This window comes from Chaetomium fimeti (assembly GCF_033439085.1).
Source record: "Chaetomium fimeti strain CBS 168.71 chromosome Unknown B0H64scaffold_9, whole genome shotgun sequence".
Classification (NCBI taxonomy): domain Eukaryota; kingdom Fungi; phylum Ascomycota; class Sordariomycetes; order Sordariales; family Chaetomiaceae; genus Chaetomium; species Chaetomium fimeti.
Window position 1 is genome coordinate 331766 of NW_026944337.1, and position 21729 is coordinate 353494.

Consider the following 21729-nt stretch of genomic DNA (forward strand, 5'->3'; position numbering starts at 1 on the left):
AATATCAAGCATTCCGCGGCCGGCGCACATTGATTCCAATATAATATCTTGACCCTTTATACTCTGCTCGCCTCTATTTTCGGCTCACCGTATAGGGTCCGTCCTCCTGCGAGTTATCGGACCTCGGTCGTGAGCAGTTTCAGCTACAACCACACAAGCGGTTCAAGGTTGCTGGTCAGGGTCCCAAGTACATGCCTGCGCCTATTAGTTGGTGTTGGACGACAGCATAGTACGGGATTAGCCAACCAATCGGTCGTTTCTTACTCACACTAATTGTTGGAATGGGGTCTAGTACACCGAGGCACGGCCGAGACTAGAGCCACCCAGTAAAATGAATGAGAAGCACCTGGTGGGGAAGGGTCTGGCGAGAACCCGGTTGCTGGCAATAGGGGGGAAGATCATATAAAAGATGCGGGGGCCGGCAGGAATCCGGGGAAGGCCAGGGCCCAGATCTCAGCTGGAGCGGAGCGAAAACAGCCTAAAGCAAAATAAACAAGGTGTGTAGAGCAGTCCCAGTGTTAATCAGGTGAGAGCATGTAGAAGCGCCGCGTTTTCATAGGCTCCTGGTATGCCCATCTGACATGTTTGTCCGATGGGCTTACAACCCTGCTGCCCCCTTGGCATCGTCACTGCGCAACAACATTTCCTTCATCTTTGCTACAGCATTCAAGTCCCCTTCCTCCGTTTGGTATGTTGACTCTTCCATCCAGCCGTCTGTACCGCCGCCCCCAAAGTCGAGGACCCAGGCATTGTCGTCGGTGTCAATAACAACATTGCCAGGTTTTGCGTCCCCCCATACCAAGCCGTTGCGGTGCAGTTCTGTTACGGCCTGCTCGATCTGTGCTGCCCATTTCATCCTCAGCGGCAGAGCAGGGAGTGCGGTCTCCCCTTGGCCATCGATGACGGGACGCAAGCTTGGGTATTTGGTCGGTATCTTGGCGACGATGAAGCCAACGATGTCGTCGTTATGCGTAATCAAGCCTATAAAACACATTAGTGAGCGCGAGAGTAGGAATGTGAAGGCTGGTCTTGGATGTTTCTCACCTTTGAACTCAGGGAACCTGGCCTCGGGATGTAAATCCAACTTCTTCAGCTTTCCGTATATCTCTATCTCCCTTTTCATAGAAACCCGGAATTCCCCCATACTCCGTCCAAGTTTCCCAACCACCTCCTGATCCATCCCGACAACCGACATGTTAAAGACTTCCACCAGTTCAGGGGTCGTAACGAGTCTGCTACCAAGTGACACGTGGTGTGCATCAAAAGTAGGAACAGAACCCGGCTCGACACCAGCCTCGCGGACAGCACTCCAGGGGATAGCTATGCGGGCCCGGTCCAGGTCCTCATGATGACCAGAAAGAACCTCCAGCTTTCCTTCCTTCGTGACCACTTCAAGGTTGATGCGATGAGGAAACAGATACTCCGCAACGGTATTTCCAATCCGGTCCGACTCGGAAGCTGTGGGTGTCGAAGACGACGATAGATGTTCGAACATGGGAAATACCACATCCTGGATTTCTCTCGCGATCTCGAGTTCACCATCCAATTGCCTCAGGAGCTGCGCATGGACGTTACTATGGTGGGACGACAAATCCCACAAGCGTTCGATCCACAGAAACTCGATCGCCCCTTGACTGTCGTATCCGTCAGGTGGTGTAGTGCTGATGAGGACGGAAAACACCTGGTTGTTGTATTGGTAGTGTGCCGTATATGCCTCGGTTGTTTCATTCGTCAAGTTGTGGAAATCGAGGAATTTGACATGATCAAATGAGTCGGACATGGTGATCTAAGCGTAAAAGCGACGGCGTGAAGGAAGGGCAGTAGTGCGTTGGAAGACGGGAAGAAGAATGGAAGCGAAGAAAGAGGGGGTTAAAAGCAGCGGCGCGAACTGGGCAAGGCGCAGCACTTCATCCCGTTCGGGAGAGGCGTTTAGCAGAATGTGTTGCACAGAGGTATCTTTCCTGCCTGATGCGAGATCCAATTGCGTTGCGTTGTTGGCAATGAACGCAGGGGTTGTGACGGTTGGTTGTGAGCAAGAGTGCATAAACCCAATGGCGCAGAAGGAAGCCTACATGCTGGCCTCGAGATCGCAATGAACATGGAAAGATCTCCACGACGGGAAGTGAAAAGTATGGGCCATCGTCTCATGCCGTGAAGCGGAGTATGGGAGGAGAATGGTCTCGAAATCTCAATGATAGTCGTACGTCTCGTTTTGCCATGTTGATTGGTTTTTGGGTGGGTTGTTGTTGACGATCAAGCGTAAGGCAAAAGAAAAGGGGCAAAACAAGGGGGTAAAGGGGCAGAAAAAGGGGCAGGAAAAGGTCTGGCAGGGTGGTGCATTTATTACTGCGGGAGTCAACGGCCTAGCATTTGTACTACATGCTCGCATTATCTCGGGGGGATCCAGCCCATCTCCTCGGTCGCCCAGACCACCCAATGGCGATGTTCCTCGTCCAGCAACGCCCAGGTCTTGCCCATCAGATGGTCGGCCCAGCCTTCTACCCACCACTGGTTCTCTAGCTTTCTCAGCGCGAGCAGGCAGTAAGCAAATATGACGACTGCCTCCTGTGGCGGAGTGGCGGCTTCGAGCAGCGGGAGAAACTCTTTTCCTTGTGTCCACTGCCAGACTAGGATGTCCCACGCCTCGAGCTTCGTCCACGCTGGTGGCGCCACTACCTCCGCTGCTGGTGACTGGTTTGCGCTCGGCGATTGTGAGTTCTCCAACCCGTTTTGACCGCTCTGAGAATTAGGATAAGCAGGCGCTGTACCCGCGGGTTCGCCGCTTGGCGTCAAGATTAAACCGAGCATACGACGGAGTTGCTCGATCATGTCGTCGTAAATGGGGAGGAGGCTAGTATCTTTACAGGCCCTGTGAATCAGGGATTGGATGTCTACCAGCAAGGTCGGGTTCCGCGGGGGTGTTGTCTTCAGGAAGGGTGTCATGCGTCTGCGGCCAAAGTCAAACAGCGGCGTCAGTATCCCACGGTAGGTTTGCGGCCGGAGCATGTGCAGGATCGGTTCCATGCCGTGAAGGAGCCGTAGCCAGTGAGGGATCAAGGGGCTCTCGGGGGCCAGATCAACCTCATCGACGGGGCATCCCAGAGCTAACAATATTAGCAACCCGAAAATATGACACGGCCAAGGAACGGCCACATACCGTAGTAAACCGTGAGCATGGAAAAGATATGGAGCCTTTCGCACTCGTCGGTCTTCAAGTTGGTCATCAGCTCGAGGGCGGTTGAGGTCGCGGCTTGATGGTGCTGCATAGCGCGCTGGAGGTAGGTCTTTTTCTTTTGGGGGCGATATCGAGAGAGGTGAAGAGCAGACACGGCTAGAATAGAGCGCATGATGTACTCGCAATCCGTAGCCATTTGGACGGCGGTGGTCCGCATGAACTGCCGGACTGATGGGTCGCTCGCCAAGGTGGTGCAGGTATAGGTTGTGAAGTTGTGCATCAGCTCAAGGTCGATCATGTTGATATCGCAGGAGGGCTGGGACGTGGGTGAGAATTCAGCAGGCCCTCCCTGTCCTTGTTCTGCGTATGGCGACACAGGCGTGAAAGCGGATGAAGGCTGGGATCGCACGAAATCGCATGTCACGGCGTGTTTCTCACAATTTCGACATGAGGGCCGCTTTTCATCACACTGCAAAGGGTCAATGGCCTGACAATTGAGATGATGACAGCCACCTCATTGTGACTTCTCCCTCTCTCTCCCTTTCGCTTTTTTCTTTTTTTCCTTTTGGGGGCAACACCAGGGTTCTTCTTACCTTGATCCGGCGCTTCTTGCAAGTCCGGCAACCGGTCCGAGATTTCTCGTGAGCCCGTCGCACGGCTTTTTGTCCCCTTCTCCTGGTGTTTTGGGACGGGCCTGCCGTGGAGGAATCGGTTTGTATGGAGCTGACATCATTCGGTTCCCCGGGTATTGACAGCGAGTTTAATGATGTTGTTGCCATGTTTTTTTTTTTTCGTTTTGCCAATCAAGACTTGGAGCCAAGCTCGGCACAGCACACGAAGCGCAAGGAAAGAACAGCGAGAGTTACGAGATTCGAACGAGAACTTTGCCAAGTGGGGCGAACAATACGGAAGACGCGCGTTCAGCTTTTCCACATGTCGACCCGATTCGGCATTTCCCGAGACCTCTGACTGGGATGCTTGGCCACGCATTTATCAACAACCTAATTTCCTTTTTTGCCCCATCCACCATCGAACACGCCTACGATCCCCTGACGACCTCCACCCCCGCCACAATCAGGAATAGCCAGCAGAGCCAGACTGCTTCGACTGGCGGTATTGCCTGAAAGAAACGATTGCGGCATGAACTGACAAGACTCTGCAGTGCAATTACATGTTAGCCCTCTCACTCTGTCTGTCTGTCATTCTCTGAAACCCGTTCAAGTCAGGGGCTTCCTCTCGCGGGGAACGTACAAGATGGTAATCGCCACCAAGGTAATAATCCAAGTCACAGCGCAGCCGCTCCCACTGCAAGACCTGGTGATCCCCATGAACTTGAGGATGACGAGGGTGAGCCAGAAGACCGGCTCGATGCAGTTCAAGATCAAGTTGGCCTTTAGACTCCTCCACTTGGCGAACCGTTCCGTGTGTTCGGTAACAAGTTGGTACGTGATGAAAACAAGTGTTTTGACGGCCTGTACACGAACCCCGCGTTAGCCATACTCGCCGCGTCACATTGTTGGGAACCTCGGCGATGGTCGAGGCAAGGACACTCACGAAAGGGATCGCCATGATGTCGGGCCTGGTGAAGAAGGCGCTTATGCTCATGTAGACGCCCGTGAGCACAATGACTAGGACGGCGAGAAATAGCACGATGATGTGCCCCCGTAGCTTCCATCGCGGATCGAGGAGACCTGTGTCTGATTGCTGCATGGTGTCTGGTGTGTGTGACGACGGGATCGTGGGTTTTTGACGGCGAGGTGAGTATTAAATATTAATTATGAGACGGGTGAGACGAGGAAGATGGACCGGCACATTGACTTGAGGTTTGAATCCCAAGACATGGAATTCTCTAGCTTAAATATGTTTGCAGCAGTGCAACATTTTGGCACCCACGTAGATTCATGTCGTTTGTTGATGGCTTTTTCGGTTCCTGACTCGTATTTCCTCGTTCAGCTCGTGTGGCTTGTCTTCTTTGACAACGCGGTCTCACTCTCTCACTGCGGCAAGGAAACGTCATCATCCGGCATCTCTTTGGTAAAATATGGGGAGCAATCGAGAGATTTCTCTTACCCTGGCCCCTGGCGAGGTTGAGAAGCTTTACTGCGCCTTGACGATCCCCGGGGTGCATTATGTGGGTCCGTGCCGTTCAGGGTCGCAACGAGAACGCGAGAAACACGAGAAACACGAGGGCTCGTATGCCGGCCACGACCACGCTAAGACGGCATGGATATATAAAGGGGACATCGGGCTGGAAAAAGACCAAACAAATCTATGAGATGAGCCCACCCTGCTTCAGTTCTGAACTGCCGTTTACCTAAGGTACCTCTTCATTACATACCTAACTTTGTCCACCACAATGAAGTCTCCCGCCGTCCTTCTCGGTTGCTTCTCACTCGCCTGCTCTATGTCAGAGGCGACCGGTATCCCCAAATGGCACCCCCCGGGCCCTGGTGATCGTGAGTATCCCTTGTCTACTCCATCTTTTATGTCGTACCCTGAGGCCATCCGCTGATGTCGTGGCACAGTCCGCGGTCCCTGTCCGATGATGAACACGCTCGCCAACCACGGTATCTTGCCCCATGACGGCAAGGCCATCACCAGGGAAGCTGTCATCAAAGCCATGCACCAGGGACTCAACTTCGACTCTACCCTCGCCATTGTCATGTTCGACCAGGCCGTCATCGCCAACCCGGAACCCAACGCCACCTTCTTCACCCTGTACGTGCTTCAACTTAAACTCGGTATCATGGGAGATTGGGGCATGCTTGGACGCAAAGCCAGGTGCATTTGCTGACTTGTCACACTTGGGCGACACAGTGACCATCTCAACCGCCACAACGTCCTCGAGCACGACGGCAGCCTAAGCCGCACCGACGCCTTCTTCGGCAGCAATCACATCTTCAACCAGACCATCTTCGACCAGACCCGGCGCTACTGGCCCGAGCCCCTCATCACCACGTCCCACATGGCCAACGCCAAGATCGCCCGCCAGGTTGAGTCCAAGTCATTCAACCCTGAATACCGGTTCACCGACTCTGTCGAGCACTTCAGCCTCGGCGAGATGGCCGCACCCTTCATTGCGTTTGGAGACCTCGAGCAGGCCACCGTAAACAGGACGTTGGTTGAGTACTTTTTCGGTGAGTGTGGACACGAATACCAGGTTCTGGGGTTTCTCGACAAGATTTATTAGCAGCTAACCGAGGCATCCCACATTAGAAAACGAACGTCTCCCAACCGAGCTGGGTTGGGATGTCAGGGAAGAGGTGGTCAAAGTCGAGGCTATTCTCAGAATATCGGACATGATTGGGGAGGCGACGAGCTTGTTTACTACGGATTCAGATGGGGGTGTTGGACACAACTGCACGAAAAGGGCACTCCGCCGGGGATTCCACGCCGGAGCTAGACGGGGCGAGTGACGACTTACAAATCAGGGAGTCTACGACTTCCCGGCCCGGTCGAACACTGTCTAGGTAGGCAGTCTTCGTTTTTTAATTCTTCCCGTTATCGGCCATGGTTAAGCCGTTTAGACAATTGTTACTCTGGACCCGTCAAGATATCAAGTGAAGACAAGCCACCGTATCCCTACCAACCAAATATGTTAGCTTCCATCGGGGCATAACTGAGGTTACCAGAACATACCGGAACCTTGCTCCTCGCCGTGAAAGCAACAATGAACCCAATGATGGCCTCCCCTGCGGGTGCACGCCGGGACGTCCATCCATCGGCCGCTTCATCGCCCACACACACTTGACGGTCCCAGTTAGTTTTGATCTAACAGCCCAGTCAGCAAAGCGCCACATTCGTCACCCTCACAACACCACAACCCAACCGCCACCCAGAGACGACAACAAGCAGAAAGAAAGAACTGACCCTAAACCCCAACGCATCCCCCGCCCCCTCACAAACCGCCACCTCCTCAACCCGCTCCCCCCCAGGCCCATCCACCTCCAACTCCACCACCCGCTCACCCGGCCACGCCGGTGGGTCATCCCACCCCTCCGCATTGCGCCGCAACCCCGCGTAGCGCTTGGGCTCCCAGTGCCGCCGGATATACTCCACCCTCAACCCATGCACTACCACCGCCCCCACCACGTCACACCCATCCATCCCCCCACTGCGAACACCACCATCCACATCCCCACTACTACTAGAACGCAGCAGAGAACCAGTGGAAGACACGGTGGTGCCGGGAACAGGAACAGGAACAGGAACAGGAACAGGAACAGGAACAGGAACAGGAACCGAACCGGGAGCAGAACCGGGAGCAGAACCGGGAGCAAGTGGCGGAGCAGCAACAGGAACGCCCCCCGGCCCGAGATATACCGCCACCCGCGCCAGCTTGCTGCGCAGCACCCGGTCGGGCGCAAAGACCAGTGTCTCGTGGGGGATCAGGTGGGCGGGGATGACGCTGAGGCGGGTGGGGGTTTCTGGGGCGGTGAGGGGCTGGACGTTGGGGTGGTTGTTGTTGCTGCTGTTACGGCTGCTGTCGTTACTCTTTCTGTTGGGCGCGATATCCCCCTCGCCGTGGACGCAGTGCATCAGGTGTTGGGGCGTGTTTGGCGCCCAGAGGCGGTGGGTGGTGCAGGGGAGGGGGTGGGCTTGGACTGGTTCCGGGAGTCCGGGATATAGTGGGGAGGGAGGTCGCGGGGGTGGAGATGGTGGTGCGTCCGATTCCGATGGGGGGAGGGGCGCTTCGAGGAGGCCGATGCTTCGGATTGTGCCGTCCTGGGGTGGTTGGTTAGCGGACGGCGGGTTGGGAAGGGGGGTTTGTTAAGCGCCGCCTATGCGCCGGATGCGGGATAAGGGAACGCACACGATCGACATGGCCCGTGATGCCGACAAGCCCTGCCCCGTCGGAAACTTTGAGGAGGGTTTGGCTGCGGAAGGGCAGCTCGGGTATGGCGCCGCCGCCTGGTTCCAGCAGGGCCCATCTCCCTCTTTGTGTGTGGACCTGTCGGGGATTAATTAGGAAACGGAAATCGGCGCGGGTGAAGGGTCTCGCGCGAGTTCGGTAGTTTCCGGGTGAGGGCATCTACGTACCTGTAGTCCCACGACTCGGGGCGACGCGGCCATATCTTTGTTGGGGTCCGTGGTTACAAACAGTAGGGTGATTTCCTTGATACAGTCACCCATTGCGAGACACATGACCGTCTTGGTGAGATCAGGCATGTCGTTGTCCGTGAGGCCAAAGGTGCGCTTCTGCTTGCCGACCATGACACATAACCCAGCAAGGCGGGAGTCTTCCGCCCAGTATGCGCTGAAGGAAAACAACTTGTTCTTAATCTCATCTTGTGAGTACACAAATAGAGTCCTTTGAAAACTCCAAGACTCCCCCTGCGGCTCCCTGGCGCCGGATACGAAAACGAGATGGCGGCAGTGGGCCCTTTGGAGCATACTGTCATCGGGCGTTTGCTGGAGTGGGACTTGGAGCTGGCGGAAGTAACGAGGGGCAAGCTCCTCGCAAACACTCCAGATGCGTCTCCTATTTGCGAGACCGGTAAGGGGGCTGTCCATGCCAAAGCTCGGGGTTGTGAGCTCATTTAGCCACATGTATAAGACTTTGTAATTCGGCTCAGGGCCTCGCCGTGGATCCTCGAGCAGTCGCCGCAATTCGATCAGCCACGGCATATCGTGTTTGAGGAACCACTTCCAGAACGAATTGTGGCGGGTCGTGCAGAAGGCCACCCAGGAGGCTTTGAGCAGGGCGAGCAGGGCGTCTCCCGGAAGGAAGCGAAAGATATTGGGCAGTATCTCGGGCGGCAGTGCAGCGAACGGGTCTTGGACTCGAACTTCACGAGTGATTCCTAAACTGTCCGGCCGCATCTGAAACATCTCATCGGCCACGCAGGCTACTAGCACCTCGGCCATCTCGGGTGTTGTGCCAGGGTGCGCTACAGAGAACTTTGGAAAGGGACGGTTAATCATAGAGGCCTTCCTAATGGTAAGTAAGGTCGTGCCTGTCGAACTCTGCTTACCTCTTCCCCGGGTATCGACACCCATGTTTGATCCCTGCCATTGATATCCCCGTAGTTGATCCTCAGACACGATGCGTAGGGTGTGACAAGTTCACACATGGCGCTGTATAACGCGTCCTTGTCGATTGTGGTAACATCCGTAGACCCAGCGAGCACGTCGGTCAGGATGCTGAAGCAGCATGGGTGAAAGGGAAAGGCTACCGGGCCAGTAAAGGAGTAGCTTGGGGTAGTCAGACGATCCATAATACGTACAGTCTCATAGAGAGCCACAACCGGTACTAGTTTATAGATCTTACCAGGATAGTTCGAATAGTTCCGTGTTTTCGCTTCCGTGTGGTTCGTTTGGGTCTGGGGATAGATAGGTAGCTTTAGCACAGTCTCGGGTCGCCAAATGTTGAGCGCCGGAGGGAGCCGTACCGCTGCCAGCCTGGACTGTTACACCATTCTGTAGAAGTCGTTATATTAGCTTCAAGTTCCCTATAATCACTATTTTGATTAGTGACGTAGAGACGTACGTTGTCGTAGTACCGCGATCTACCGGATATGAAGGCCCTTTTAAGGTGACGCGTTTAGTATGTATGTACCCAGGGGCTTTTCGACAGGGGGTAAATAATAATGCACGTACTTCGGGTGGCCTTGTGCTTGTGGATTGATCGCCAGACAGTAGCTTTCGGCAAGCCACTCAAGGCTTTCCCGGGTGACGAGAGTGGGGTCGTAGGTGTAATCCTCATGTCCCGGATACCAAGCATCCTCGTCCATTTCGTCACTGTCTTCCTCCCTCTCGTGCTCATTAGTATCCGTGTCCGGGTCCAGCTCAGCGGCCTCTCGGGTGACGAGAGATCCAGATGGGTCGTGGCTGTGGTCCTCATCCGCTGAATGCCAAACCTCGTCGTCCGTCTCATTCCCGTTTTCCTGCTCCTCTTTTTCATCACTGTCAGTGCCCGGATCGGGCTCGCCACGCTCCCGTGCTGCGCGTATCCGGGCGATTCTTGCGCGCCGCCGGTTCAGGGCCGCGGGGGACTTCGACCCAATCTTCCCTCCCCATCCGAGAGAGCAGCCGCAAATGGCACAATACATGTCGAAACTCCCCATCTTGGCGGGCTCGTAAGGCTGTGAGGGATTAGGAATTGGGTGACTATTTCCAAATGAAGGCTGTCCGTGGAAGCATGAAGCCTGAGAGCCCTGGGTGCCTGGAGTCCTGGACATGCGGGGTCCTGCGCCGACAGCGTCGCGTGTTCGGCTACCACTGACCACTGACGGGCAGCCCGGGCCGAACTCGGGCGCTACCTATCGTTATCAGAAAGGATGTGAGCCTCGCGAGACCCGGGGACGACTTCTAGGCAGGCGACGGGCGTAAACACAAACGCCGACTCCTCGCGATCAGACGTTTCCAATTTTCAGGTTAACACGAGCCATAAAAAGGCATCCCACCTTGTTCAACCGCTGGAGTGTGCATTTGAACAGGGGTTTGAGCATACGTTTAATTTTTAACTTTTTAATTCTCTTTTCCCACATTCTCGAAATGGCCGACCAAATGAGTGCCCATGGCCCCACCATGTCCACGCCCGCCTTTCCCGTGGTGCCTCCATCCTAACGTCTCCCAAGGTGACGCCATTCGCGGTCTCCAGGTGGCGAACCCAAATGATGACTCTTCGGAATCAGCCGTTTTGACAATGCGGGGTATATATAGAAAGGCCGTCGGCCCCGTTCAACACGCACCATCCACCGTGGAGAGCAACCTTTCGAACCTCGTTTCCAAGCATCTTTTCTCCCACATTTTCATTCAAAATGACCGAAGAAGACATTCAATACGGCCCCTTCGTGTACACTCCCCCGGGGGGCGGCCTGGCAAAGCCCAAATCCGAGTTCGAGGGCGAAGAGCTCCTCTGGCTGCTCCGCACCACGCACGAAGGCGAGCATCGCTACACGCTCCACGTTTGGCAGATCGACAGAGGTTTCCAGATTTCGGTACAACCCGTCCTCGACGACCCCGAGAACATGATGGACAGCACCTGCCTGGCAGAAAGCTGCAACAAGACGGTCCCCATGTACTTCTTGCAGTCTGCCCCGCGTGGGGTGGTTACCAACGTCTTTGAGAACTACATCTACCGCCGCTGGTTCCGCCCGTACAGGAGCGAGATCACCACCAGCCAGTTCCCCTGCAGGTTCATCATGCCGCAGGACATATACAGCCCCTCCAGCGGGCCGCCATCCGACGCCACCATCCGCACTCTCACCACGTTCCACGGCATTCTCTGGCGACAGGTCGAGAAACGACACCGAATGGCCCGAGTCGAGGAGCAGGCATTAGAGCAGAAGAGGGGCCCGGTTAACGTCAACAACAGCTGGCCCACGCCCACCAGAGTCCCATGGTCCGAGGCGCACTTGCTCCGTCCGCTCTTCAAAGCCCTAATGGCGATTACCTGCTGCGCCGACTACGACAACGAGGACTCCACCACGGCGGGCCGCTTCCCGGTCTACCTGGTCCGCACCGGCGTCGAGGACGGTCTTTCGGCACCCATCTCGTTCGATGCCGAACTTGCCGCCCACAGGATGAAATTCATGTCGGAAAACGTCGTAAAGACAACGCTTGAGGCCGCCGTCGATTTCATCATGGCTCTGGAAGCGCGCGAAGCCGCTGTCTTTGGCACCCAGCCAGACCCGGCTTACATCGAGGCGCCGCCAAGGGACAAGGAAGGCCGCGAGCTGACAAGACTTCCGAGCAGCCAGTGGGTTAGCGACGAGAAGGCGGCCGAGTGGGGTTGGGGCGGACGCGGCCGGCTCTGGGACGAGGTCAGGTGTCCTCGCTTCGAGCAGAGGGCACTGCGCTCTTACAAGTCGTTCCTGTTCGCACAGCAAATGTACAGAGAAGGACGGCGGGAACCACCACCGTATAGTCCTCTTCCAGACCCAGAAAAAGGGAAGGAGGCTCGTGTCGCCGGGGAATACGAATGAGAGGGAAAGGAAATGCAAATGTATAATATGTAATAAATACTTAAAAACCACAGCCAGGTATTGACATGCAGGGTGACCTCGGATGAGTCTGTGAATTGGCTTCGCCTTGCAGGGTCTACTTCATCGCTTGGCCCCTGGGGGAATAGGTCCACCCAGGCGATGCTGCAAAGGGTACTGGTCACCTATCGCGGCACTCCGACCAACAGGAGCTCAGACGCGCAGACTCGTATAGGTGTCCCTCGAAGAGGGGAGCCGTTCCTCGTATCATCAGAACGGGCTTCTTAGGACCGACAGGGGATTCCGTGCATTTTACACCCTCGGGACGCATCTATGGCATCCGTCATCGAGCTCCAGATCAGCAACGGGCTGTGCCACAGAGTGACACCCCAGATGGTAGGTGATAGGCCTTTTAACGACATACCCGGGTCAAAGGAGGGAAGGCTCACTGAGGCGCCGAGGCGTTGCGCGCGTGCGAGCGGCGGGAAGGGCGAGTCGGCGTGACGGGCGAGGCAGACGAAGCCTGGCTAGCGAGACGTTTTTTATACTGCCGGGCCTCCTTTCGAGAGAGTGGCCGGTCTGGAGTGGTGGTGGAGGTTGGGGCTGGGGGTGATGGCGGAGGCGGCGGCGGCGGAGGTGCTTCCTCGAGGAACCAGCAAAGACTCGGCCGGTCTCTCGGGCCGCCGTTCGGGAACACGCCCACCCGGGAGATACACTTCCGTCCGAACATATCCGGGTAAGTCGACAACATACGACAAGGTGCTTTGCCGTGCTCGCTGCCCAAAAGGGCGAAAAATCGGTCGTCACCAGCGAGAAACTCCTGGGGGCCGAGTCGACCTCCGCAAATAGTGCCAATGAGCCGCTGGGTTTGCTCGTTGCTGATGATCAGGCGCCAAATGGCCCCCAGACCCCGCCAGTCGGTACCGTGCATCCTCGGTTGCAAGAGTCCAGAGCCCGGGGAGGTAGGCATGAGCCCAACGCACCCCAAGCACAGGTCTCCGCCAAAGCGTCCGACATAAACAAACGTCCCACCCCTCCCTCTCGAAAGACAACATCGCGGCTCGCATAGTTACTCATACAAAGCAAAGCTTTGCCCCCGGCATGCGCATAGTTCTGGTAGATGTCCGCGGGAGGGGTGGCGACGGCGGACGGGTTGTTTCGGATTTGGATAAATATATAACCCGCCAAGGGGTGCCCGGCGTTACCGATGGCGACGTCCAGTTCCTCGCCGACGGTTGCGTCCTCAAGATGCGCTAGATTGGAGGAGGCAGTTACAAACGTCACTTAGCTGCGTCCACATGTCGTCCAAAACATTATGTTGTAATCGAGAAGCAAACAAAGCAGTCAGTGAAACATACAGGCTTCGATCTCGTAGTTGGGGTCAAGCCCGTGGAGTGCTGGGTCGCTCCGTGAGTGCTGGAGCCGGTGGATTAAGTTTTCGTAAAGGCTACGGCCCTTGGCGGCGAGGGCGAGGACGGTCTCGGGGGCCAACGGGAGCCCTTGGAGCCTGCTCTGCGAGAGGTCGGACGGCATGGTGACAAGAAGAGAAGAGAAGGGAACAACAGCGCAGCAGCAGGACGACGGCAGGGTGACAGAACGACAAGATGCGGCACGAGAAGGCGACACGTCAAGACGACAGGACAAGACGACACGACAAGAGATCTCAAGACGGGAAGGGGAGGGGACTGGGACTTGCATTTCAACTAGGTTGGCAAAAGAAAAGATCTCTTGGTGGGATATCCGTTGCGCCTTCCGTTTGGTAGCCATGTCTGAAGTACGAGTTAGGGAAGGGGCATTGATGGGAAAGAGCATCCCATCCCAACATGGCCGGGTTGGGTAGGAGGCCATGAGTGACCGGAGACTCCAGGCCTGAGACGTGCCTTCCCGTTAATCGATCACTCCCAACCAACCCCGCGATATCCACGCAGCCATGCTTCCCGCGTCAACTTCCCGCACCAGCAGGCACTTGGTCCATGTACAAGAGGCATTATCTTTGCACAGCCGGGGCAACCGAGTTAAGCCACCATCAAAGATTGGCCCCAATGTTTTGGATATCAACCTCGATCCCCGCAGTCAGGGGCGCGCCGTCGACAAGCACGTGGAAGAGGACATTACCCCACGAGTAGGTAATACGGATTTCGATGACGCCAGGTTCGTTCGCGGTCCGTACTTTCGCGGCGCCGCTTGCCCTGAATCGGATCACGCAACGTTTCTTTCCTGGTGGGATCGGCCAAACCGCTTGGTTCATGTTTCGATAGATAACAAGGCCGATGTTACCTTTTGCGCGTATATCGAGACCGATGGCGGCCAGATCGACGCGGACGAGCGTCGGGTCGTTTAGGGACAGATCGTCGCCCTGTGTTTGCCCCGGATTAGTCTACCGCATGTTCAACCGTGTGGTCCGTGTGACGAACCTGGTTGATGAGTCTCTGGATGGGCGTTTGTCCGTCAACTTGAAGAGTCAAGGAATAAGTGTCCTTGCAGACGCGGGAGCAAATTCGAGCGGTGTCGTGGAAGTTGCGCAGCCCGAGGGCATGGTACGCGCAGCCGCCGGCTACGGCAACCATGCTTTTTCGGTATCAGTACCCGGGAAGGACGTGTCTGGTTTTATTGCAGTCGAGACTCACCGATCAACACCTCCGCTGACGTGCTCGACCCGAGTTTCGCCCTGGACCCCGGCACCCTGATGGATGTGGTTCAGCTCGTCGACACACGCCCGGACCCGGGACCGCAGATATGGATTCCCACTGAAACCACCGCAGAGCACAAGCACCTGGAATTGACAGGAGAAAGGTCAGTGTCCATACGGCAGGGGGTTGGTGAAGTGTGAAAACGCCGGTGGCTTCGCTCATGCGTACCTTCGGAAGCCTCCCCCTCGCCGCGACGACGGCATCCGTTTGGTCACGGATTAAATCGAGAACGTGATCCACCCCGGGGTTGAAAAGGGCCTGGAGCTCCTGGCTTTTCCCCTAGTTAGAGACGCTCACACCAAACAGCTCGATTGCCCGGGAAGAGGGGAAAGGCAAACAACCAGGTGGTTCGAAGAGAGACTCACTGGGTAAATGTGATCATGGGTGGACCGCCTGCGGCCCGGGGGGCGGGGGATCGTTCCTGCCAGGTCCTGAACAGATAGGGCACCTCCACCGAGCGTGTTCCGGTCCCATTGTAATGCTTCTTGAGGTCGGATTCCCAGAACCGACCGAACTGGCCAATCATATTGTCGCTGGTAATGTCGTCCAACATGCTCGGCGTTGCTCGGTCGGTGATTTTCAGCTTGACGAGATCGAAGAACCTGTCGTCGAGTAGAATCGTCCCGGCTAGCCGTGAATCACCGGCAACGCACTCCCGGAAGATGAAAGGCGGTTGCGATGTGCGAGACTCATATGCACCTCCGTCCTGTAACTGGGTGTCAGTAGGAGCCGGGCCACCAAGGACGAAAGGGAGACTCACAACCGTTCCTCCGCCGACATCGCAAATTCCGACGATATCGCCTATCTGGGAACGGTTAGAGAGACAGGTCGTGAAGTTGGAACCCCGTCCGCCTCGGGAAGGGGAAGGGGACATGCAGGGCGGAGAGAACGTACCGTGAAATCGGTTGAGATTGCGTTGCCTTCAATGAAGTTGATGAGGTCAGCCTCGGGTTCCGAGAGGAAAGCGAACTCTGAGCCTCCGGGGGACCCGCCGATGCCAGCGTTGCTGGCAGCCTCCTCCAGCGACCCCAAGGCCACGCGCGGCCAGTTGGCGGGGTTACCCATGGCCACGAGGAGGGTGGCGGCACGCAGTTCGTCAACACTCATGCCGAGCTCAGGAGCGGCTAGTTGGAGACCGGTGGCCCAGAACCCCCGAAAGAAAGCTTCGGTGACTTGGCTTGGTGTCACTTGGTGTGCCGTGCGGACTCTCTGTGCCCTTATCAGGGCATCCGAGTTCGACAGTCCATTAGGGAGATATTCAGGGTGCACGATCCCAAGCTTGAACAGTCGGAAAGTTGTCATGTCGACAGGCGCGAGAAACCCCCAGCGGGGGTGCCCAGGACCCGGTGGGTTCCCGGCATCAGCGGCAACGGCGGAAGGAACTTGGGTCTCGTTGACGTAGGTGTGGTCTCCATGGCCCGGGTATTGGCGCACGCATACAAAGCGTTTCTTGCGGGAATCGATGAATACCATGGAGGAGTAACTATCGACCGGCTCGTTAGTGCTGCTCGTGTTTTGGGGACTGATGGCTGAGTCGAAAACTTACGTCGTGCCAAAGTCGATGCCCACACCGATGGCCCATGACTGTTCAGCAGGCTCCTCTGCGGCAAGGACATCCATTATCGAGGCGTTTGTGGCAGACGTGGCGGTGGATATCGGGGGGAGCGCGGGCTCTTGTCGGTGCAGGGACTGAAAGAGGGAGCTGCGTGACGAAGGGAGGTCGCGGGGGAAGCTCGTTAGAGCGACAGAAGAAGAAGTGGACAGGATAGTATTGGTGAGGAATAGATGGGAAGTTCGATTATCTCAGACGACCCAAACGAGTGTGTCCTCAGCGTTGCGTTGTGTATGTGTTAACCACCATCAGCGCAAACGGGCTTGTCGGCCAACAGGCGACAGGCATGCCGGAACAACTAAACAACGGGCTCCAACAAGGAAGACACGCCACACACACGCACACACACAACATGTACTTTGTGGCCAGAACGGACCGACACCTGTGGGACACCTGTGGAGGAACTGGCAACCGCATGCGGAATTCGCAAGCGAGTGTTCACGAATTGTCATTGGCCGCCCCTCAGTCCTGACTGGCGTATAAGAGCGAGCGGCTTTGTTTGCTGTGGCTGTTGCTTGTTCTTTTGCGGGCAGCTGGCACCAAGCCACTCCGTCAGACTGCTTTCTCAGCCGCCCGGTTTGGCTGTGTTCTTCCCTTCTTCTCTTTATCACATTGCACCTACATTACGCCAGGATAACGCCTGGTCCGACGTCGACACAATTCTCCCCATTATCCTGGATGCGACGGCCTTTGGCCACCCTGCAGCAGCCCATATCCCATTGAGCATCCCTCTTTGACTCCTGTCGCTGCCCTGGCTATCATCCAGAATTCCACGCCAACCCGAACGAGAAAATAGTGGGTGCCATGCCTCAAGAGTCATTGCGGCGGCCACGCCAGGAGGAGGCCCGACCCGGCGGTGGTGGACGCCAAACGAGGTCCAAACGTCAACGCCAACTAGCCGAGGACGCATTGTCCTCCAGCGCCGCGCTGACGCCTTCGCCGGACGCCGGAGTAACGCCCTGTCCTGCTGCTGTGGCCGCGCCCTCTCCGGATGACTCGCCGGCCCCTGATGCACCGCCGACTGCAGATGTGCCGGCGTCCCCCGATGCGCTACCGTGCCTCGATTCTCCGCCGCTTCACAATGTCACGGCGGTACCCCCCCTTGATACCGTCCCATCGTCTCCACCGGGCGCAGTCGTGCCCGCCACCACCTCGACGGCCCTGTTGTCCCCGGCCGCCGTGGTAGCAGCTCCCCTAACAGTCAGCGGTAACGAACCGGACACTGAGAAGGTCGCGAACAGGCAAACCTTTAGGATCTTAGAGACCTGCTATGGCAATGCGATGGATGGCTTCCGAGCCGTGGAGGCTTGGTCGGAGCTTGAGGGCGCAATCATGAGCCTTGTTCGATGCCACTTTGTCAAAGTGGTTCCCTGGGACACGCTCGACGTTAGCACTAGGGAAAAGCTTTCCATTTGGGCACCCCACGCCGGGGACTATCTCGAATCCGCCTTTGAATCGCACAGTAAGCTACGAGGCCCATAGCCCATCTTATGGTCCTGCGCCATTCACCGCGGTGTTCTGACTCCATTCCCCTGCCTCTAGGTATCTTCGAAGGCTGGATATGGCGTATACTCGTCGACCGTGTGTTCAAAGGACACGACTGCGAGGTCTGGGAAGGTTATGGACGACTTGTCACCAAGCTAGACCGTGAGTCGCCGCCCACCCCCTCCCCCCTTCTCCCCCGTACCTAGCTTGCCCTCTCCTGCCCATCTCTCACTTTGCTTCTCCGCCTGCCAAGCGTGTTGGCCCCTGCGCAGGGCAACCCCCAAGCCATTATCCCCCCTTTCCCCATCGCACCACCCCTTTCCGTCGTCGTTGTACTACCATGCACTAACAACAGTGAACATACAAGATATGGCCACGCTCCCATCGCACCTCCTGGCCCCCCACCACGCCATCCGCATGCTCCCCGGGGTGGAGGGTTGGCAAGAGAAGTCGTCCGAAGTGATTAAACAACTGTACTACAACTGGCGCCCTCGGACGGTCGAGCTGCTGCAGCTGGCCACGGGTCACATGGAACGCTTCGAACGCGGCCATGTGGTGGGTCTCATCAAGGAGGAGCTAGGCGCCTTCTTCGGCCAGCCCGACGGCGAGCAGGCGGAGGAGGAGGCCAAGCAGCTGGCCGACGACCTCGCCGGGGTGGCCGCCCTGGTGGTCCACGCGGACCGCTGCTTCCAGGCCAGCCCGGTGCAGTGGCAGTTCCACTTCGCGGACCCGGCGACCGGCGGGACGTCCGGGTTTGCGTACCGCGGCAGCGGCAGCTACGTCGGGCGAAAGACCGACATGGCCCACACTATGGACGTGCACGTCAACCAGTCGACCAACCTAGAGCGCGCCGTGGGCCGGCCCGTCGACCATATCGTGCGGCCGCTGTTGCTGTCTTATGAGTTATCTCGCGAGACGTGCAGCTGGGATAGCCCCTTCAAGATGTGTCCCATGATAGTCATGGTTGACCTGTACGGGGACGAGAATAAGGAGGGGGAGGGCGAGGATGAGGATAAAAAGGAGGGGGGCGGGGATGAACAGGGTGGGGATGAGAAGGGCGAATCCCTTGGGAACGAGAGCGAAGAGGATTCTGCTTGAGATGACCTAGCACAGACCCAATGTCTCCAGCTTCCAGTGGACCGAGCGTGGGCTGCCCCCCTCTGCTACACATCCCTTTCCTATCGTCTTCGGTAGCGCTCGTTAAAATGTTATGCTGCGGGTACCATGGCTTGCAATCCGATCATCGTACGTCGTTCTTGGTCTGCGCTCTTGAACCTGCCATTGTACGGAGCCCCTGGCTTCGAGCCCCACGCCGTCTTCCTCCCCGACAGCAAGGGCCTGCATCTCCTCCATGCCCGTCCCCGGCCCCGTCGCCGCCTCCGCCGGGGACCGATCCCGTAAAACAGTATACACCGTATAGACCAACGCCACCAACCCCGCTAGCAAGGCAGCAAGTTGGTCCCGCTCGACGATGGTAACCCCGAGATCCGGGATCAGAGAGGCACGAGTTGTGACAACAAGAACCGCCGTCGTGCCTGGGAGTAGGGACGCGAGGACACACCATCCCACATGTTGCGCATATTCCAGCACCATTCCCCGGTCTCGTCGGATCAGGCCGGCAATGCAGACGATCGACAAAACTAGGGTACTACCGCCGAAGACGATGCCCGTGCCGAGCGTGAAGGCCAGCAAGAACGGCTGCGCGGCCTCATAGATGAATAGGATGATGCTGATACCCAGGCTGCCGAGACCAAGGTGGAAAATCACCAGGGCCAGAGCCACGTACGCGTACCCGACTAAGATATACGTCCTCGCCGCGGCGGTGGGCCGCCACGGTACCATGTTCGCGCCCCCGGAGGAGAAGACAGAAATGGCGAGCAGGAAGCACACATCAACGAAGACGTAGGACACGGCTAGCGGCCCGGTAAGCTCGACCACGTGCTGGCCGAGGCCGACGACATCGGGGGGGATCTCAGCAAGGCGCAGCGGGGTGTGGCCGAACTCGCCGAAACCTTCGAGGGTGGAGGTGGGATGTCGGAGGCAGAAGATGGCGAGGGCTCGATGTTCCGTCCCGGCCATGTTGATGGCCTGGACGAGCAGGTCGGTCGCGGCGAAGACGGAGTATGCGACCACGGCCAGCAGGTCGGTTGACATGCCCGGCCGGGTGTGGCCCTGATCGTCCCTCGGCCCGTAAAACCAGTGGAACACGACGGAGGCAACGAGGAAGTGCCATGCTAGGATGCTGCCTGGGCCGTATAACCCCGATGCTAGCTCGTAAAACTCGGGGTTGTACGGGAAGAGCACGCCTGCGCCGTGGCGCTCCAAGCCTTCGGAGATCTGGAGTTCGGGATGGGAATAGTTGCATATCGACGTCATGGCTCAGCTGCTTTCCGAGATGGTGCAGAAGGAAAAGCGGAAGTGCTCGGCGAGGCTCAGCTGAACCAGCAAGCAGCGAGCCAGATTTATGTACCTACGAGGAGGCCTGGGGCCTCGCACCCCGGTCAGCTACACCAGTTATGGCCGCCCTCCCAGCTCAGCCGCGAAGGATGCTGGATATTAGACGGCCATAGCGGCCATTTTCCCTGGGAGCTGAAGTGCAAAACATCACATCAGGCAGGTTGCATGGCTGGCTCGGATTGACCATGAAAGCGGTTCGCGATTCTGCCAGTTTTTTACTTCTTTATCTCCATTTAGCTTCTTTCTTTTCTTTTCTCTTTTTTTCTTTTCTTTCTTTTTTAGTTTTCGGAACCCCACCCTGCCTTTGGCGAAGGAGCTTCGTCTCTCTTTCAGGGGGTCAAAGCGGAGAAGACCCCACGGCCCTGTCAACTCCGGACCGGCCAGAACCAAAGGGACAAGCGTCGCCACCGTGGCCATCGTCATGATGGAGAAGCATAACTCCTCACCGAAGGTGATCCAACCAGAAGTCGAGCCACCTTAACCCGAGGCAACAATTTACCAAAGGAAGACAACCAAACATCAAGACACACGATGTGCGTGACATCCGCAGCCCCTGACCCCGATCCGGCAACCACCAACGTCGGCCTCGGTCAGTGCGCCGGCACAGCAAGGGCCGGCGCCGAGATTTGTACGTCTGCTCAGTGTTTTTGTGAAACCCATCGGGAAGACGGAGGGATATTCGGGTAGCATACCAGTACATGAGGTGGGGAGAAAATGCAATGGCATCTCTGTAACACAAAGATCGCCAATTTCTCTCCCTGTCTTCCCTCCAGCCCGCAGCCCCGACCACAACACACCACCCAACACCATCAACCCACCCCCAACCCCTATAAAACCCTCCACCCCAACGCAACCCACCCCACCCCCCTCAAATAACCCAACCCAACCCGCCACAAACACCCAACTAACCACCCCCCTCCCTCTTAAAAACCAAATAGACACCCACACCCCCCAACACGCCTTCATCCCCGCCAGCATCGCCGCCGCCTCCGCCTCGGGCGACGAGACGGCCTCGTTCGACGTGCTGTTCTGTGCGGGCGGCGGCGGCGGCGGCGACTACACGGCGCGCGAGGACGCGCAGCAGCTGCTGCAGGAGTTTGTGGCGGACCCGGAGGGGCGGAGCGTGGCGGTGCGGCGGTTGGGGGGGAGGGGGGGTTGAGGATTGTGAGGTGAGGGTGAATGTGGTTGTGGTTGTGGTTGTGGTTGTGTCGGTGGTATTTGCGTTGGGGACGGGATGGGATGGAAGGGATGGAGGGGATGAATGGGTTGAGGGTTTGGGGCTGGGGGTTTAAAATTGGGACAGTTACCTCGTGTACGTGTACGAATAGGTTAAGTCGGTTGAGTTCGGTTTGGGCAGTTTGTTTTGTCTTCAGGGGTTAGTTG

The 21729-nt window shown here is 57.1% G+C and overlaps 11 protein-coding genes across 11 annotated transcripts; 4 read left to right on the top strand and 7 right to left on the bottom strand.

The window, feature by feature from the left end:
• Positions 1 to 598: 598 nt before the first annotated feature.
• Positions 599 to 1780, bottom strand: B0H64DRAFT_330262 (uncharacterized protein; the record flags this gene model as incomplete). Its single annotated transcript, XM_062800927.1, has 2 exons — positions 599 to 1171; positions 1274 to 1780. The coding sequence occupies 2 exons, from the start codon at positions 1778 to 1780 to the stop codon at positions 599 to 601; spliced, it is 1080 nt and encodes a 359-aa protein (XP_062655029.1).
• A 569-nt stretch (positions 1781 to 2349) lies between these two features.
• Positions 2350 to 5252, bottom strand: B0H64DRAFT_427091 (uncharacterized protein). The gene is made up of 5 exons (XM_062805765.1): positions 4730 to 5252; positions 4427 to 4647; positions 3769 to 3898; positions 3158 to 3644; positions 2350 to 3104 (listed from the first exon to the last, which is right to left on the bottom strand). The coding sequence occupies exons 1-5, from the start codon at positions 4883 to 4885 to the stop codon at positions 2389 to 2391; spliced, it is 1710 nt and encodes a 569-aa protein (XP_062655030.1). The 5' UTR covers positions 4886 to 5252; the 3' UTR covers positions 2350 to 2388.
• A 203-nt stretch (positions 5253 to 5455) lies between these two features.
• On the top strand, positions 5456 to 7077 carry B0H64DRAFT_409193 (Peroxidase, family 2-domain-containing protein). The gene is made up of 6 exons (XM_062804698.1): positions 5456 to 5631; positions 5701 to 5891; positions 5991 to 6311; positions 6391 to 6757; positions 6815 to 6946; positions 7046 to 7077. Exons 1-4 carry the CDS (start codon positions 5532 to 5534, stop codon positions 6589 to 6591), a joined length of 813 nt encoding a protein of 270 aa, XP_062655031.1. The 5' UTR covers positions 5456 to 5531; the 3' UTR covers positions 6592 to 6757; positions 6815 to 6946; positions 7046 to 7077.
• B0H64DRAFT_247370 (uncharacterized protein) lies at positions 6224 to 7903 on the bottom strand. The gene is made up of 4 exons (XM_062799939.1): positions 7046 to 7903; positions 6815 to 6946; positions 6600 to 6757; positions 6224 to 6338 (listed from the first exon to the last, which is right to left on the bottom strand). Exons 1-3 carry the CDS (start codon positions 7712 to 7714, stop codon positions 6710 to 6712), a joined length of 849 nt encoding a protein of 282 aa, XP_062655032.1. The 5' UTR covers positions 7715 to 7903; the 3' UTR covers positions 6224 to 6338; positions 6600 to 6709.
• Positions 7904 to 8140: 237 nt separating this feature from the next.
• On the bottom strand, positions 8141 to 10242 carry B0H64DRAFT_330444 (uncharacterized protein; the record flags this gene model as incomplete). Its single annotated transcript, XM_062800940.1, has 4 exons — positions 8141 to 9076; positions 9142 to 9370; positions 9776 to 9831; positions 9985 to 10242. The coding sequence occupies 4 exons, from the start codon at positions 10240 to 10242 to the stop codon at positions 8141 to 8143; spliced, it is 1479 nt and encodes a 492-aa protein (XP_062655033.1).
• Positions 10243 to 11322: 1080 nt separating this feature from the next.
• Positions 11323 to 12105, top strand: B0H64DRAFT_330440 (uncharacterized protein; the record flags this gene model as incomplete). The annotated part of the gene is made up of 1 exon (XM_062800939.1): positions 11323 to 12105. One exon carries the CDS (start codon positions 11323 to 11325, stop codon positions 12103 to 12105), a length of 783 nt encoding a protein of 260 aa, XP_062655034.1.
• A 420-nt stretch (positions 12106 to 12525) lies between these two features.
• On the bottom strand, positions 12526 to 13635 carry B0H64DRAFT_469279 (uncharacterized protein; the record flags this gene model as incomplete). Its single annotated transcript, XM_062807793.1, has 3 exons — positions 12526 to 13140; positions 13182 to 13355; positions 13461 to 13635. The coding sequence occupies 3 exons, from the start codon at positions 13633 to 13635 to the stop codon at positions 12548 to 12550; spliced, it is 942 nt and encodes a 313-aa protein (XP_062655035.1). The 3' UTR covers positions 12526 to 12547.
• A 493-nt stretch (positions 13636 to 14128) lies between these two features.
• B0H64DRAFT_435852 (uncharacterized protein) lies at positions 14129 to 16735 on the bottom strand (the record flags this gene model as incomplete). Its single annotated transcript, XM_062806158.1, has 8 exons — positions 16339 to 16735; positions 15687 to 16275; positions 15553 to 15597; positions 15158 to 15498; positions 14961 to 15063; positions 14730 to 14875; positions 14517 to 14670; positions 14129 to 14479 (listed from the first exon to the last, which is right to left on the bottom strand). Exons 1-8 carry the CDS (start codon positions 16410 to 16412, stop codon positions 14129 to 14131), a joined length of 1803 nt encoding a protein of 600 aa, XP_062655036.1. The 5' UTR covers positions 16413 to 16735.
• A 126-nt stretch (positions 16736 to 16861) lies between these two features.
• B0H64DRAFT_247407 (uncharacterized protein) lies at positions 16862 to 18074 on the top strand. The gene has a single exon (XM_062799941.1). It carries the CDS (start codon positions 17209 to 17211, stop codon positions 17884 to 17886), a length of 678 nt encoding a protein of 225 aa, XP_062655037.1. The 5' UTR covers positions 16862 to 17208; the 3' UTR covers positions 17887 to 18074.
• Positions 18075 to 19038: 964 nt separating this feature from the next.
• On the bottom strand, positions 19039 to 20350 carry B0H64DRAFT_247400 (uncharacterized protein). Its single transcript, XM_062799940.1, has one exon. It carries the CDS (start codon positions 20263 to 20265, stop codon positions 19090 to 19092), a length of 1176 nt encoding a protein of 391 aa, XP_062655038.1. The 5' UTR covers positions 20266 to 20350; the 3' UTR covers positions 19039 to 19089.
• Positions 20351 to 20499: 149 nt separating this feature from the next.
• B0H64DRAFT_409206 (uncharacterized protein) lies at positions 20500 to 21580 on the top strand. The gene is made up of 2 exons (XM_062804699.1): positions 20500 to 20974; positions 21285 to 21580. The coding sequence occupies exons 1-2, from the start codon at positions 20878 to 20880 to the stop codon at positions 21503 to 21505; spliced, it is 318 nt and encodes a 105-aa protein (XP_062655039.1). The 5' UTR covers positions 20500 to 20877; the 3' UTR covers positions 21506 to 21580.
• The last annotated feature ends 149 nt before the right edge of the window (positions 21581 to 21729 follow it).

Coding starts and splice junctions, on each gene's coding strand:
- B0H64DRAFT_247400 (XM_062799940.1), bottom strand. CDS start 20,265: ATGACGTCGATATGCAACTATTCCCATCCCGAACTCCAGATCTCCGAA.
- B0H64DRAFT_409206 (XM_062804699.1), top strand. CDS start 20,878: ATGTGCGTGACATCCGCAGCCCCTGACCCCGATCCGGCAACCACCAAC. Junction 20,975..21,284: donor AAGGGCCGGCGCCGAGATTT/GTACGTCTGCTC, acceptor AAAACCAAATAG/ACACCCACACCCCCCAACAC.
- B0H64DRAFT_247370 (XM_062799939.1), bottom strand. CDS start 7,714: ATGCACTGCGTCCACGGCGAGGGGGATATCGCGCCCAACAGAAAGAGT. Junction 6,947..7,045: donor GGGATGCGTTGGGGTTTAGG/GTCAGTTCTTTC, acceptor CTGGGCTGTTAG/ATCAAAACTAACTGGGACCG. Junction 6,758..6,814: donor CGGCGAGGAGCAAGGTTCCG/GTATGTTCTGGT, acceptor TTTGGTTGGTAG/GGATACGGTGGCTTGTCTTC.
- B0H64DRAFT_247407 (XM_062799941.1), top strand. CDS start 17,209: ATGCCTCAAGAGTCATTGCGGCGGCCACGCCAGGAGGAGGCCCGACCC.
- B0H64DRAFT_427091 (XM_062805765.1), bottom strand. CDS start 4,885: ATGCAGCAATCAGACACAGGTCTCCTCGATCCGCGATGGAAGCTACGG. Junction 3,899..4,426: donor TTGGTGGCGATTACCATCTT/GTACGTTCCCCG, acceptor GAATGATGTCAG/CTCCATACAAACCGATTCCT. Junction 3,105..3,157: donor CATGCTCACGGTTTACTACG/GTATGTGGCCGT, acceptor TAATATTGTTAG/CTCTGGGATGCCCCGTCGAT.
- B0H64DRAFT_409193 (XM_062804698.1), top strand. CDS start 5,532: ATGAAGTCTCCCGCCGTCCTTCTCGGTTGCTTCTCACTCGCCTGCTCT. Junction 5,632..5,700: donor CCCCCCGGGCCCTGGTGATC/GTGAGTATCCCT, acceptor GTCGTGGCACAG/TCCGCGGTCCCTGTCCGATG. Junction 6,312..6,390: donor CGTTGGTTGAGTACTTTTTC/GGTGAGTGTGGA, acceptor CATCCCACATTA/GAAAACGAACGTCTCCCAAC.